Here is a 12,822-nt window from a genome sequence, read left to right on the forward strand (position 1 = left end):
TACTAACCTGGCATACCCAGCTCTGGCGATGCAGGGACAGTGGCTGGCGTCAGCATAGAGAGAAGGCAAAAGGTTGTGGAAATTACCACTACTCTGGTACTTAGCAGGTGGGGTTCAGATCAGAAGATCAAATGTTTCTGTGGATCTTAAAACTTCTGTGGATCTAGGGAAACCGACTGCCACAGCCCAAACGTCTGTTCATCCATTCACCACTGTGTCCCCAGAAACCTGTCATATCCTTTGATCCTCCTGCCATTAAAATCTACCCATCTTCCGTCTGTCTATTTCTTTAGGACATTGCTCTCAGGTTTCTAAGGTGACACTTAGATAATCACATAAATCAAGGTGTGCTGATGTGTCCATTTTCAGAGAACATTTACTGAGCATTTCCTATGGGCTTAGTACATTGAGTAAACAGAGAAGGAAACCATATAATCTCTTATAGTAGGGTCCATGTCTTAATTGTTCCTGAATTCATTGATTCATTCCATAAATATTTATGATATCTACTATGTGCCAGGCACCATGTTAGACACTGAAAAATCTTAGAAGGAACAGAAAGAGCAAACACACTTTCTGGACTCAGGTTGCTCACAGTAGAAGAACCATGAAGTCCATGGACAAGTTCAAATCAGTGTGACAAGGACTATGGAAGCTTAAGGAGGGCAAACCCATCCAGGCTGAGGGTATCAGGGAAGCCTTCTCAGAGTGGGTGACTGCTGGAAAAAAGTCTCAAAATACTTAAGGACTAGGAGTTTTCCCAAAGGGAAAGGGCGTTAGGACATTCCAGGCAGAAGGACCAGTCCACAGACCGGTGGGGTACAGGGAGTAGCAGGAAGTGGCTGACGGAAAATGGGCAACTGTAGTTCAGGATGGTTGAGGGGGAGTGGTGAGACGTGAAATTGTGTAGGCTTCCAGAGAGTCTACACATGCTGTCTTCACTCACTTCCTGTTCGCTCTGCAATCCACGCTAACCTGTTTCTGTCTTCACCATTCCACCAACACTGCTTTTTAAAAATTGAGATATAATTCAGATACCATAAAGTTCACCCTTTTAAAGTGCATACTTACATGGGTTTTAGTATATTCACAAAGCTGTACAGCCAGCATCATGATTTAATTTCAGAACTTTTTTTATTACCCCAAAAGAAAGCTCACACCTGTTAGCAGTTACACTCTATTCCCCTTCCCCCCAGCCCCTGGCAACCACGGACCTACTGTCTATGGATTTGCCTAGTCTGGACATTTCATATAGGTGAAATCAGATAGCATGTGGTCTTTAGTGTCTGGCTTCTTTTACTTAGCATAATGTTTTCAAGGTTCATCCATGCTGGAGCACGTGTCAGTACTTCACTCCTTTTTATGGCTGAATAATGTTCCACTGTGTGGATATACTACATTTTTTTTATCCATTCATCAGCTGATGGACATTTGAGTGTTAGCACTATGGGGCTATTATGAATAATGCTGCTATGGACATTCACATTTCTGCTTTTTTAAAGGTTGCCAGGAACCCCCATGCCACTGAATTCAATGGGCACTTCTCTGCTGCTTCCTATATAACCTGACTCAATGACCAACTTTGCTTCCCAAAAGTGTCTCCTGTCTGGGTTTTTGTTTCAGCACATTTTTACCTATTCACATCTTTTCCCTGCATCTCTGTCTGGTCCTTCTCCGTCTCCTTCTCCAGGTTTGACTCTCTCCTGCCCATTGTCCACACAGCAGAGGGGTTGTGTTTCCTCCCGGAGTCAGGTCCCCTCACCCCCCTGCTGGGACCCACACAGGGGCTCTCCTCCGAGAGTGAAACCCAAACTCGCCTGCACCATCTGGGCCAGGTGTCCTCTCCACATCACCAGCACGACCCTCACTCGCCACACTCCAGCTCTGGGAGGTTTTTGTTTGTTTATATTTTAGTTTTTCCAAAGCACCAGTCTCATTCTCACCGTAGGGCCTTCCCCGTGGTATTTGCTCTGTGGGACGTGCTCTTCCTCCTGCTTCTCCTGTGGCTCCCTACGTTTCATCCTTCAGGTCTCAACTTAGCACTAGTTTCACAGCCACAGAAAGGCCATCCCCTGCCACTGTATTGAACAGAAATCTGCATTGGGTATGCTTTAATTCAGCACTTTGTCACCTGTGCCGGCCCTTATTCTAAGTAACTGCTTTCTTGGAGTGTGTGCCTTTGCATGTGTGTGTCTGCCTGTCTGTCCTGGACTTTGAACTGTAAGCTCTGTGACGACAGAGACCTTGTCTGTATTACTCATATTTTATTCCCAGGGCTAATCATTTAATAGATGCCCAGTAAATATTTGTTGGATGAAATGAATAAATAAATAAATAAATAAATGGAAAATTAAGAGTTAACTAGGGTCAAATGAAGTAACTGGGGGGGGGTCTTGTACAAATTTGGCAAAATCTAAAGGGATAAAAACCATAATAGATGACTGCTATTATATAATCAGCATCTATAATTACTATTTACTAATACTATTTACAGAAAGTAGAATTATGTCAAAAGCTAAGACTTTGGATGTCTGGACTTTCCCCGTTTCCCCACCTCGCACTGGTGAGTCTGATCAGAGGGTGGTTGGCCTTCCCCGTGGGGCTACTCTGTGCCTTCACCCTGTGCCCATCAGTTTCCTCCGCTTGGAGCAGACACATGCCCTCTTCTTCATCTCGAACACGCCGTTTTATTGTCCTTTGTTCTTGAAAAACTCATGCATGTTCTGCCCTGCTTGGCCCTTCAGCTCCCTCAGGGATTATTGGATCTCTCCCTCTTCTCTGTTCCCTCCCTGCACGTGACACTTTGGTTATTTCATTAATGACTGGGTTGTTCAGACATTTGTCCCTCTCACTGGAGACTCTGAGCTGATTGAGGGTAGAGGCCACGACTCATTCATCTCTGATTCCATTCATTCATCCAACAATTACTAATTGAGCATCTATTATGTGCTAAGCCCTGAAGCCCAGAACCAACCTAGAGGTTCACAGGTAGTAAACCCTCATTCAGTACTTGAGGGGAACTGAACTGGAAGAAGGAGCCTGACTGTAGCTTCAGTCTCTTCACTAATCTCACCAATTGAAGGGATTAAATTGAGCATGGAGGGAAGAGAAAAATTCCCAGGAAACATAATAAAATAAGACATCATGGGTTCAGATGAGCAGTTGCCATCTACCCACGGAAGTATAAAGGAAATCTGTGCCTCAAACCCACTGGACCCTCAGAGCAGAGAGAGACAGAAATAGGTCTCTATCGAGACCTGCTACCAGAAAGGTCCTTTCCTGGGCAAGCTTTTGCCACAAGGCACGAGGAGCAGAGGGCAGAGTGGCAGCAAAGAAAGGAGCCCATCTGTGCAGGCTCAGTGCCTTTTCTCAACCTCACTGGTCACATAAGTCATCTCTTCGTCCTTATAGAGGATCGATGAGGGGGTTGAAAGAAAGGGAAGAAGAAACTTTCTTCCTAATAATTGTGAAAGGTCAGAAATTCCTACAACTCATGCCACATAGTGTGGACCAAATTAGCAATGCAGGGAAAGGGATAAATGGCTCTTCCTGCTGTTATCCTCCCAAGGAAGTTTTAAAAGCCTGGATCGCTATTTGAATCACGTCTCCCACTTGAGGGTGAAGGGATGAAGTAGTTATATTGGAATTGTACATTAGTCAGGACTCTATGCATAATTTCAAGAAATGTTGGAAAAAAATTTAATGCCAGCCTTGTAAGTTCAGGACAAAAGGATAGAAAACCACTCCAACATAGATAGCTATTAAATCAAGTATGCTGAACTATGGAAGTCTTAATGCATTTAAAGAGCTTTAAAAAAATCTTGTTTCTCAGCAGAACCTCTGTATAAAGGGCTCATGTCACTTCAAGACACTTAACTTGAAGTTCACAATGTGACTCATTAGAAGAGCATGATGCCCCCTGACTGCCCCCATGCCCCCACCTCCTACAGCTGTCACTTACTGTGAGTTCTTTGCTTTTAGCAAAAGGCCACCAGCCACGCACACGCTTTTGCTGGAATATAGAGATCTTGTTCTCCTCACTTGCATTTTCAAACTTGGTGAGATCGCAGGCTTTGGCAGACTTGGCTGCTCGAGGGAAACTATTGAGGTTCATTTCCAGAGAGCCTATGGAGAAATGCCCACAGTTATGGAAGGGTTTTTTAAAAGTTGTGGATGAGCTTTTTGATCACCATTCTCATTCATCCATCCAACCATTCATTCATCCACCCATTCACTCACCAGTCATTCAATCAGTACCACATTGGATCACAACCACGTGCTAGGTGTTGGGAGTACAAATATGATCAAGACATGTCTGGTGCCCTCAAAGAATTAATGTCACGGTAGCAGGTAGAATACAAGGGCAGAGCTGCAATATTTAACTTCCAAGCCTCAGTTTCAGGTGTCGTTGCTGCTGGGCACCTTCTCTGCTCCCTGAGCTCAACTCCAGGGTCTGCATTATGTGTCTTAGCTTCCCCTGCTTTAGCCCTGACAACCCTATGAGAGCCCTCCTCCCCCCACCCCGCCTCCTTCTTGAGTCCACTAAGCTCCTTCAGGTGGGGTCCTGTTGTACTGTCTTTGTGTCTACTCTCCAGGACATGGAGTGAACCTTAGTGTGTTCCCCACACTGGTTTTTGTGACTACAAGGCAGAGTAAGGCATTGCCATGAAAGAGTTCTATCTCTCTCTCTTTAACAACTTTTTCCTATTATAAAGTAATATTTGTTAAATGTGGGAAATTTAGAGCATGTACATGAGCAAAGAAAATGAGAATAGAAAAATTTTCCATAATTTGATTCCCCCAAAAGTTGACCACTGTTCTACATATTGGTGCTTAGCCCTTCCCTCACCCCTCCTCTCTCTCTCTTGCTGCTTGCCTAAGACTATCCTTTCTCCTATACATATAAACATGTATTTTACAGAAACTGGATTTTTCTCACACTCCTTTTTCACTTAATACATCCTGAACAATTTTCCAACTCATTAGATATTCCCATATTTTGAATGGCTGCAGGGCTATCATTTACTGGTGCTTGCTATGTATGAGGAACTATGGTTTGTTTTTTAATTGTGTTATCACATGTACGACTCCAGCACCCTCTGAAGTACAGAATATTACTGTCCTCATTGTACAGCTAAGGAAAACTAAGGCACAGAGTGGACCAGTAATTAGCTCAAAGTTTAATGACCTCTTAGTGGTAGAGCAAGATCAACTTAAGTCTGTTTGAATATGCAGTGGTCCACCATATGGATGCACTATCACTTACTTAGCCAATCCCCTGTTGATGGCCATTAGGGCTATTTCCAATAATTTTGCTATCATAGATAGCACCGAAATTGTTACCCTTGTAATTGAATCAGGCCAAACTCTCCAAAAGCTGAAACAAAACCCTTATTAATATGTGCTTGACGAAGCCACTGTCTTACCCAGGAAGTCATCTGAGGACAGCCTTTCAAAATCCCAAACCTGGAGCACCAGCACAGCGGGAGTCTTACATTCCATCTTCTCTAAGGAAAAGATGTTCTCCCTCTTGGTAATGACCATTTGCTTCTCAGCGGGGAGATACTGAAACGGAAACAGGAAGCGCCAGTTGAAGTTGCCCTCTCCAGTCAGGGAATTGTAATGCACGTCTGTCTCCTGCTTGTCGTCTTCCAGCCCCTTTATCCACCTGGGTAGAGATTCAAGAGAACTTAAACTCTCAGGGTACGTTCTTCAGGCAGCGGTAAAATCAAAAGTGACTTAACTAGTTTTAACGTGGTCACGGATCATAGTTTTACAATTATCACATAGTTAGATTCAGATGGAAGTTTCCATTTTAGTTTGAAAGAGTAAAATAGGGGTAAAGGGATTTGAGACAGAAACAAGACTTATTCCAAGGCAGCTTGGGGAAGTGTCTTCAATTGTTTGGGTAGACCTGAAGCCCCATGCAACCAAGATGGAAAATTCAAGAAATACAAAGTGAAAGTGTAATCTGGGCCCTTGTCACCTTGGGAGCCCTCTTTGTAAGGTGCACTACCTCTGTAGCTGAGTGTTAGAACAAGGTTGCCCACTACAACAAGGCCTCTGAAATTGGACTGGTGTAGACCTGTGCTGTCAGGCCTGCATTGGGCTAGTGTAGACCTGTGCCATCAGGCCTGTAATTGGGCTGGTGTAGACCTGTGCCGTCAGGCCTGTAATTGGGCTGGTGTAGACCTGTGCTGTCAGGCCTGTAGTTGGCCCCCTCCTCCTTCCTTCTGGGCTGGAAAGCTCGGCATGCCTGGATTAGTGTGGCATGGAGGGTAGGAGGGCTGCCTGTACCCAACTGGATTCCAATCCTGGCACTACCGCTTACTAACTGTATAGTCATAGTTAAGTTTTCAAACCTCTCTGTGCCTTTGTTTCATCTGTGAAAAGGAAGCAATGGTAGAGCCTAGCTCATAGAGTTGTTCTGAAAAATTATGTAATATCTGAAAATGCTTTGGGTACTGCCAATTATCTGTAAGGTTCATTCTTCTCAGTATGATTTGGTCTTCCTCCTCCATCCCCAGCATAATGTAAGTTACAATTAATACATTTTCCCCTAGTACTTTATCTGTGGCAAATTAATTAATTGAAAAAAATAAGTACTTTTTATTCAAACTAATTGATAATCCCAAACCACTTGCTTTCTGAAAGCAGACATCCCTCCTCCCTAGAGAAGGGAAGGGGAGAGTAAAGACCCTTTTCTTCACAGAGGAGTGGTCCCACTTGGGGTAAGGACCCAATCATTTAGCTAAAGGCGGTGCTCATTCGATCAATATATTTGTGGTATCTGTTCTCAGGCAAAAAGCGAGCTAGTGGCTAGGGGAGCACTGGGGAGCAGACAGAGATGGCCCTTGCTTTGTGGAGCTATAGTCATGAGGAAAGGGGAGAGAGGGATTGAGTTGGGTGGAAGAAGTTACCAGAGAGAGACGTGCAAAGTCCCCATGGAATGAGAGGTGAGGATGCGTCCTAAGAGGGGGAGGAAGGTCCATGTGACCAGAAAGCCGAGAGCAAGGGGAAGAGCACTGTGGGATGAGGCTGGAGAGATCATCGTAGGGGATGTTTCAGGACATATCTGGGATTTAAATCTCTGTCCAGTGAAAATGAGATGGTAACTGAAGAGTTTTAAGTACAGGACTGACATGATTAGATTGTGTTTTGAAAAGATAACACAGAGAACAAATCACTGGAGGGCAAGAGAGAGAATGGAGAGCCCAGTCTGGGTGGTGCTGGTACTGCAGTGGCCCCAGCAGGTGATGGTGGAGGGAAAGACCACAGCGGGGTGTGGTGAAGAGGGAGAGGATGGGCAGAGGGAAAATGGACAAGATTTGATGGAGCATGAGAAATGAGAAGTCAATGAGGAAAGGTTCTGTAGATTTGGGGTTCCTGGCACTGAATGGATGATGGTACCAGTCACTGAGATAAGAAACCCTTGACAAGAAAGTTTGGGGTTGTAAGATCATCATGTTGGTTTTAGATTTGTTGAATCTGAGGTGCTGCTGTTGAGAAATCCAAGTAGATAGACACACCTGGAGCAGGAATCATCAAGAATGGAAATTAAAAGATGGCAGTGGAAGCCATTGGTTATTTGAACCATTTTATTTAAGTGAATGTTGGATGGAAAAGGCAGAGAAACAAAATAGTGTGAGATGAGAAGAGGGCCCAGGACAATACCATGAGCTGTTTAACTGACGAAGGAAAATGTGCTTTCAAAGGACACTGAGAAGAAGCCACCAAGGGGATATGAGGACAACCAGAAACATGTGTCACTACAGAAGTTAAGACGAGAAAGTGTTTCAAAAAGAAGGAGTGGTCAGCTATGTCAAATGCTCCTTAGAGGGCTAGAAAATGAGGAATAACTAATTAGAAAGACAAAAACCAAACAAGACCATTAGATTTAGCACTATGGAGACGACAGACATCTTAGGGAGACTTGCTTTGCTGGAATGTAGGGGAGGAAGCCAGCGTGGGGTTGGCTGAGAGGTGAGCAGGAGGGAAGGAGATAGAGAGAGTGAATAAGCAGCTCCTTCGCTACATTTTAATAGGCCAGATTTCTGGAAATTTCCACCTGAACTCTCCCAGAATCTTTCCATAGCTTAAACCATGGTAAAATACCTTTTTTGAAGACACATTAATCTTTCTCAAATTGGTTGTAAGACAGCAGTTTCAGAGGATCTTAATTCTGCTTTTTAAAATCTTATTTATTTTTGGGTCATTTTACTTCTATTACTCCTCCTTTGTAATAGTTTAATTCCTTCTTATATTGTTATCCTGAAAAAAATTAGAATTCTGAACCACTGGGCATGATGTGGCTGCCAAATGCATTGGTAATGTGCATTCTGAAGACAGGATGCTTCTTATTTGGAGAAGGCAAAGAGATATCAGCATGAGGCTGAGATAAGTTCACTACTCCTGAGATGAGTTTTAGCTAAGATACAGATTTAAATCCCCTTTGCTTCTGATTCTGTACCACCTCCTCCTCCTCCTTGCCTAGTGGCTACAAGGAAGCAGAGCCTAACTATGAGAGAGAGAAAATGCTTCATTGCCTGGGTCCTAGGTTGGTATCTTTTTTTAAATCAGTAGCACTAGCAAATGGCACGGTAGAAATTTTAACTTTTGCATTAGCTTTGCCATCTGCTAAACAGATTAATCTTTCATTAATGGCACCACATCTCTACTTCCTTCAGTTTAAAGGTAGTTATATTTTGAAAGTCACTTAACAAGTTTAGGTATCCACCATTTAGCTGAAAGATGTTTATATAATATTTCCTTGCAAAAAATACTTTCATAAGATAATTCTTAGCAAAATGACCAAATAAGACAAATATTTGACAAAGAAAGTGGCCTTACTTAACCAACTAAGTAAGATGGGCTCCTTCTGTGGAGCATGGGTGTAGTCCCCCCATGAGGCGTTGATTTGGTTAGGGTTTAAGGAGCTGAGGAGGCAAGAAAAGGAAGGATGGAGTGTGTGGATGATCTTACCCTTTAACATAAATATCGCTTGATTTTTGGCCTGTGAAGATATTCTCATCCTCTAAAATGACATCTTCAGTGTTCCAGATAGTCACCCTCAATTCATACCTGGGGCAAGGGAAGGCAGCATTAGGCTGATGGCCTTGAAAGCTGAGTTACCTGGTGTCTATGTGGTTCTAGTATTGGTTTGGTCCATAAGCTTCCTCACGTTTGCCAAGTTCAGAAATACCAACACGCAGGGTCTGGGTTCCATCAGCACCAAGTATTCGAGCCGGAGACTTCAGAATCGCCCAGGACATGAATCACTCTGAGCAGATTCTCCTTCTATTAACCAGCATTTTTCAGATGAGGAACTTGAAGCTCAGAAGCCCCTATCTTAGGACAGCAGACACCACTACTGCCACCGCCATCACCCCCCTGCTGTAACTGTCCAGGTGGAGAGTGAGGTTACAATTACCAGGTAATCTGCCAGACAGCAGATCAAATGTCATGATCGTTTGTCTGCCATCATGGTCTCTACACCTACAGGGGGACTACAGCCAACTTACCCTTTCGGTCGTCTTGGCGAAATGTCAACAGGAGGTCCAGGCTGAGGCATATCCTTGGGAAACATGTCCACCCACATCTGCAGACGGCCCTTGTTAAGAAAAACGACTCCTTTAGCTTTGGGAGAGGGTGGGGGGCGTGGGAAATTGACAGATGGTTTTAAAAGATCCCCTTACTAGAAATGGGTATTGGGTACTGCTTGGTGGCTTTATATTAATAGTTGTTTAGCATATTGTTGACAAAAACAGAACTTACTTTTGTTTTTTTCATGAATTAGAGCATAAATTAAGAGCAGGTGAAAGGCAAGGAAACCCTTACTGAGCACCTGCTAGGTGGCAGACAGAGTGCTATGTACCTGACACTCATTATCTCATGAAATCTTGCAATATTCCCACTGGGTAGATGTTATTCCTGTTTGGCAGATGGGAAAACATCCTGCCCATGCTTACATAGACAATATCAAGCGCAATCTGTATTCAGTCCTTGTCTGTTAACCTCAGAGACCCTGCTCTTTCTACAAACTCCCAAGGATTAGAAAGATGATAATACCATCTGTCAGAGGCATCACGCTTCATTGTTTCTAATGTGCCCTAACATCCATTATCTCTGTTAATGCTCATCCAACCCCAGTTCTGTTTTACACCTAAAGAAAACAAGGCTCAGAGAAGTCAAGGAAGTTATCTGAAGTTCTGTGGCTAATGAGTGACAGAATACAGCCTCCCATCCACTGCCTTGAACTCCATATACCATACTTTACCCTGTTGCTAGGGATTTCAGAGCCCATCCAGGGAGAAGGCCCAGTGGACTCCATGCTCGGCTCTGTTGTATATATTCTAAGTACTCCGTCACCTCAGGAAGAGAGTAATCCATGTGGATTGAGATGACCAGGGGAAATTATATAAGAAGGAGAGGGGGATTCTACTACAGCATGAAGGATATGTAGGGTTTGGATGAGGGAGGGACTTTGGCTAGTGAAAACAAGGCTTTTCAGGGGAAGGGAAAATGTAAGCAAAGGTTTAACATTTGGGAACAGAAGAATCAGTTCAATGGAGACCTAGGGAAAAGTGGGATGATTTATTCTCTAAAGATACATTAATATTCACCCTAATCAAAAAGCCACATCTGACCAACAAAATGAAAAATCCCAGTAATCAAAAGATTTCAAACAGTTGGTAGTGAATTCCAGGAAACAATCATAAACTTCTATATCTGACAATGGTTTATCCTCTCAACACAACCCTCCACACATGCTATTGCTAGGTCTACCTGCAACACCGCTGGGATAGCAGGGCAGGTGTTCCTGTCCCACTACAGTTGGACTCACATGATTTTCTCAAGTTACACAGTGAGTGGGTACAGAGCTGGGACAGAAGCCAGCTTGGGGCTGCAGACATAGCTGGGTCTAGGGACTCAAACTGCCTGGGTTAAATCCCAGCTCTACTGCTTACCAGCCGAGTAACTTGGAGCTGGTTACTTCAACTCTCTGAACCTCAATTTCCTCATCTTAAAAGTGAAGATCATAATAAGCCCATCACGAGGCTGCATGAAGGAATAAGAGGACGGTGACCTACACTCTCATTTGTTTAGGAAAATTCTGCTGCATGTCCCTTGTACCAGCTTAATTATTAATAATGCCCTCATTCACTCTCAAAATGGCCTCAGTTTGGTTAAACAATTCTGTGGCCATCCTAAATAGTTGAGATAATTTATGTAAAGGATCTGATACATGGAAGGCTCTTAAAAAAATTTATCTTCTTTTCCCTTCTGATTCGTAACTCAGCTCTCTAGGCTTTTCTCTATATGGCTTCTTTTCGCCAATTCTTCAAGATAAGCCACCACCTACTGCTTCTCTGGGAAAACTGTGTGTGTGGTTACTACGCTATGTGGTTACAAATAGATTTCAGACAAGGTCTTGGGCATATCAGATGGATTTCAAATTTTATTTATTAATTAATTTAGAGATGGGGTCTCACTGTGTTGTCCAGCCTGGATTCAAAATCCTAGGCTTAAGCCATCCTCCCACCACAGCTTCCCAAGTAGCTAGGGCTATAAGAGCACACCATTGCCCACCTCAGATGGGTTTTGAAGTTTCTCATATGATGGGATTCTTTGAAGAGTTCGATAAATCATAAAAAGGAAAAAGTACTAAGTCCAACACTAACCCTGGGGCAGGGTTTCTCAGACCCAGCATTATTGACGTTTTAGGCTGGATAATTCTTTGTTAGGGGGAGACTGTCCTGTGTATTTTAGGGTGTTTAATTTAGGAGCATCCTTGGTCTCTACCCACTACATGGTAGTAACACCCCCCACCCACTGTGACAACGATAAATGTTTCCAGACATTGCTAAATATCCCTGGGGGGGAGAAGGTCAAAATTGTCCCTGGATGAAAACCATTACTCGAAGGCACACAAGATTAACTTTTAGGGTAAAAACCACTTTCCTTGGCAATGAACACTCCCATTGGGGCCAGAACCGTCTTCCCCACTACCTGCTCCATTCCTGGCTTATCCTTGTGGTACAGCGGCCGAGTTTCTATGTGCTCAGGAACCAGCCTACACCCAACTTGCGGGATATCCTGCCAAGAGTGTAAAACCCTGAGGGCCAAGTGCTCATAGGACTCCACTGTCTCATCTGTAGGTAAGAAAGACAAAGAAAGAGACTTGTGAGACGTGTTCCTGCAGGGAGACAGTGATAGGCTGCCAGATGCATTTTTATTTTACTCTTTATTTGCATTTTTAAACCTTTCCCTTAAAGGTTTATTTAAATATACCAAGGAACATGGAAAGAGAAAAGATAGCAAACAAGAAAAGAGAAAAAGAGAGGATGGAAAGAGGTGAAGATAGAGCAGCGGGAAGGGGAAAGAGATGGAAAGTTCAGAGAGAGGGAAATGAGATGGGTTCACAAACCCAGAGAGCAGTCTTGGCTCTAGAGTAGGGGGCTCCATTCACCCCCTAAATCAGATTCCTCCAGCGTCTGCAGATCGTAAGTTTGGATTCCAGGTCTAGAGAGGATATGTTTTTGGAGATATGAAACTGTTTGCTAACATCACAATGTGAGAGGGCCTGGGGAATCAGGGTAGCCCTAAGCAAGGTGGTGAAGTGGGCACAGTATATGTTTATGTCTTTTGTCTTCTCAAGGTTGCCTGGGGTCTCTCTCCCTCCTACCAATGTCTGCCCACAGGAAATGTTCCCTCATCTGTCATCCTACCAAAGAAGGCAATTCATGGTGGAAATAATACTCCCCAAATAAGACAAAACTTGTTGAAAGAATAAAATCTTCTTGACAAAGTTTAGAATGACCA

At 43.6% G+C, this 12,822-nt stretch overlaps 1 protein-coding gene across 1 annotated transcript in view; it reads right to left on the minus strand.

Moving 5' to 3' along the window:
* Positions 1 to 12,822, minus strand: part of FER1L6 (fer-1 like family member 6) — a 124,384-nt gene that overhangs the window by 11,826 nt on the left and 99,736 nt on the right. Inside the window, exons 34-38 of the mRNA XM_069466013.1 lie at positions 12,010 to 12,152; positions 9,522 to 9,610; positions 8,983 to 9,081; positions 5,427 to 5,668; positions 3,962 to 4,125 (exon numbers count right to left, since the gene is read on the minus strand). Coding sequence (XP_069322114.1) covers positions 3,962 to 4,125; positions 5,427 to 5,668; positions 8,983 to 9,081; positions 9,522 to 9,610; positions 12,010 to 12,152 — 737 coding nt within the window. The remainder of the gene's footprint in view (positions 1 to 3,961; positions 4,126 to 5,426; positions 5,669 to 8,982; positions 9,082 to 9,521; positions 9,611 to 12,009; positions 12,153 to 12,822) is intronic.

This window comes from Eulemur rufifrons, chromosome 3 (genome assembly GCF_041146395.1).
Source record: "Eulemur rufifrons isolate Redbay chromosome 3, OSU_ERuf_1, whole genome shotgun sequence".
NCBI lineage: Eukaryota > Metazoa > Chordata > Mammalia > Primates > Lemuridae > Eulemur > Eulemur rufifrons.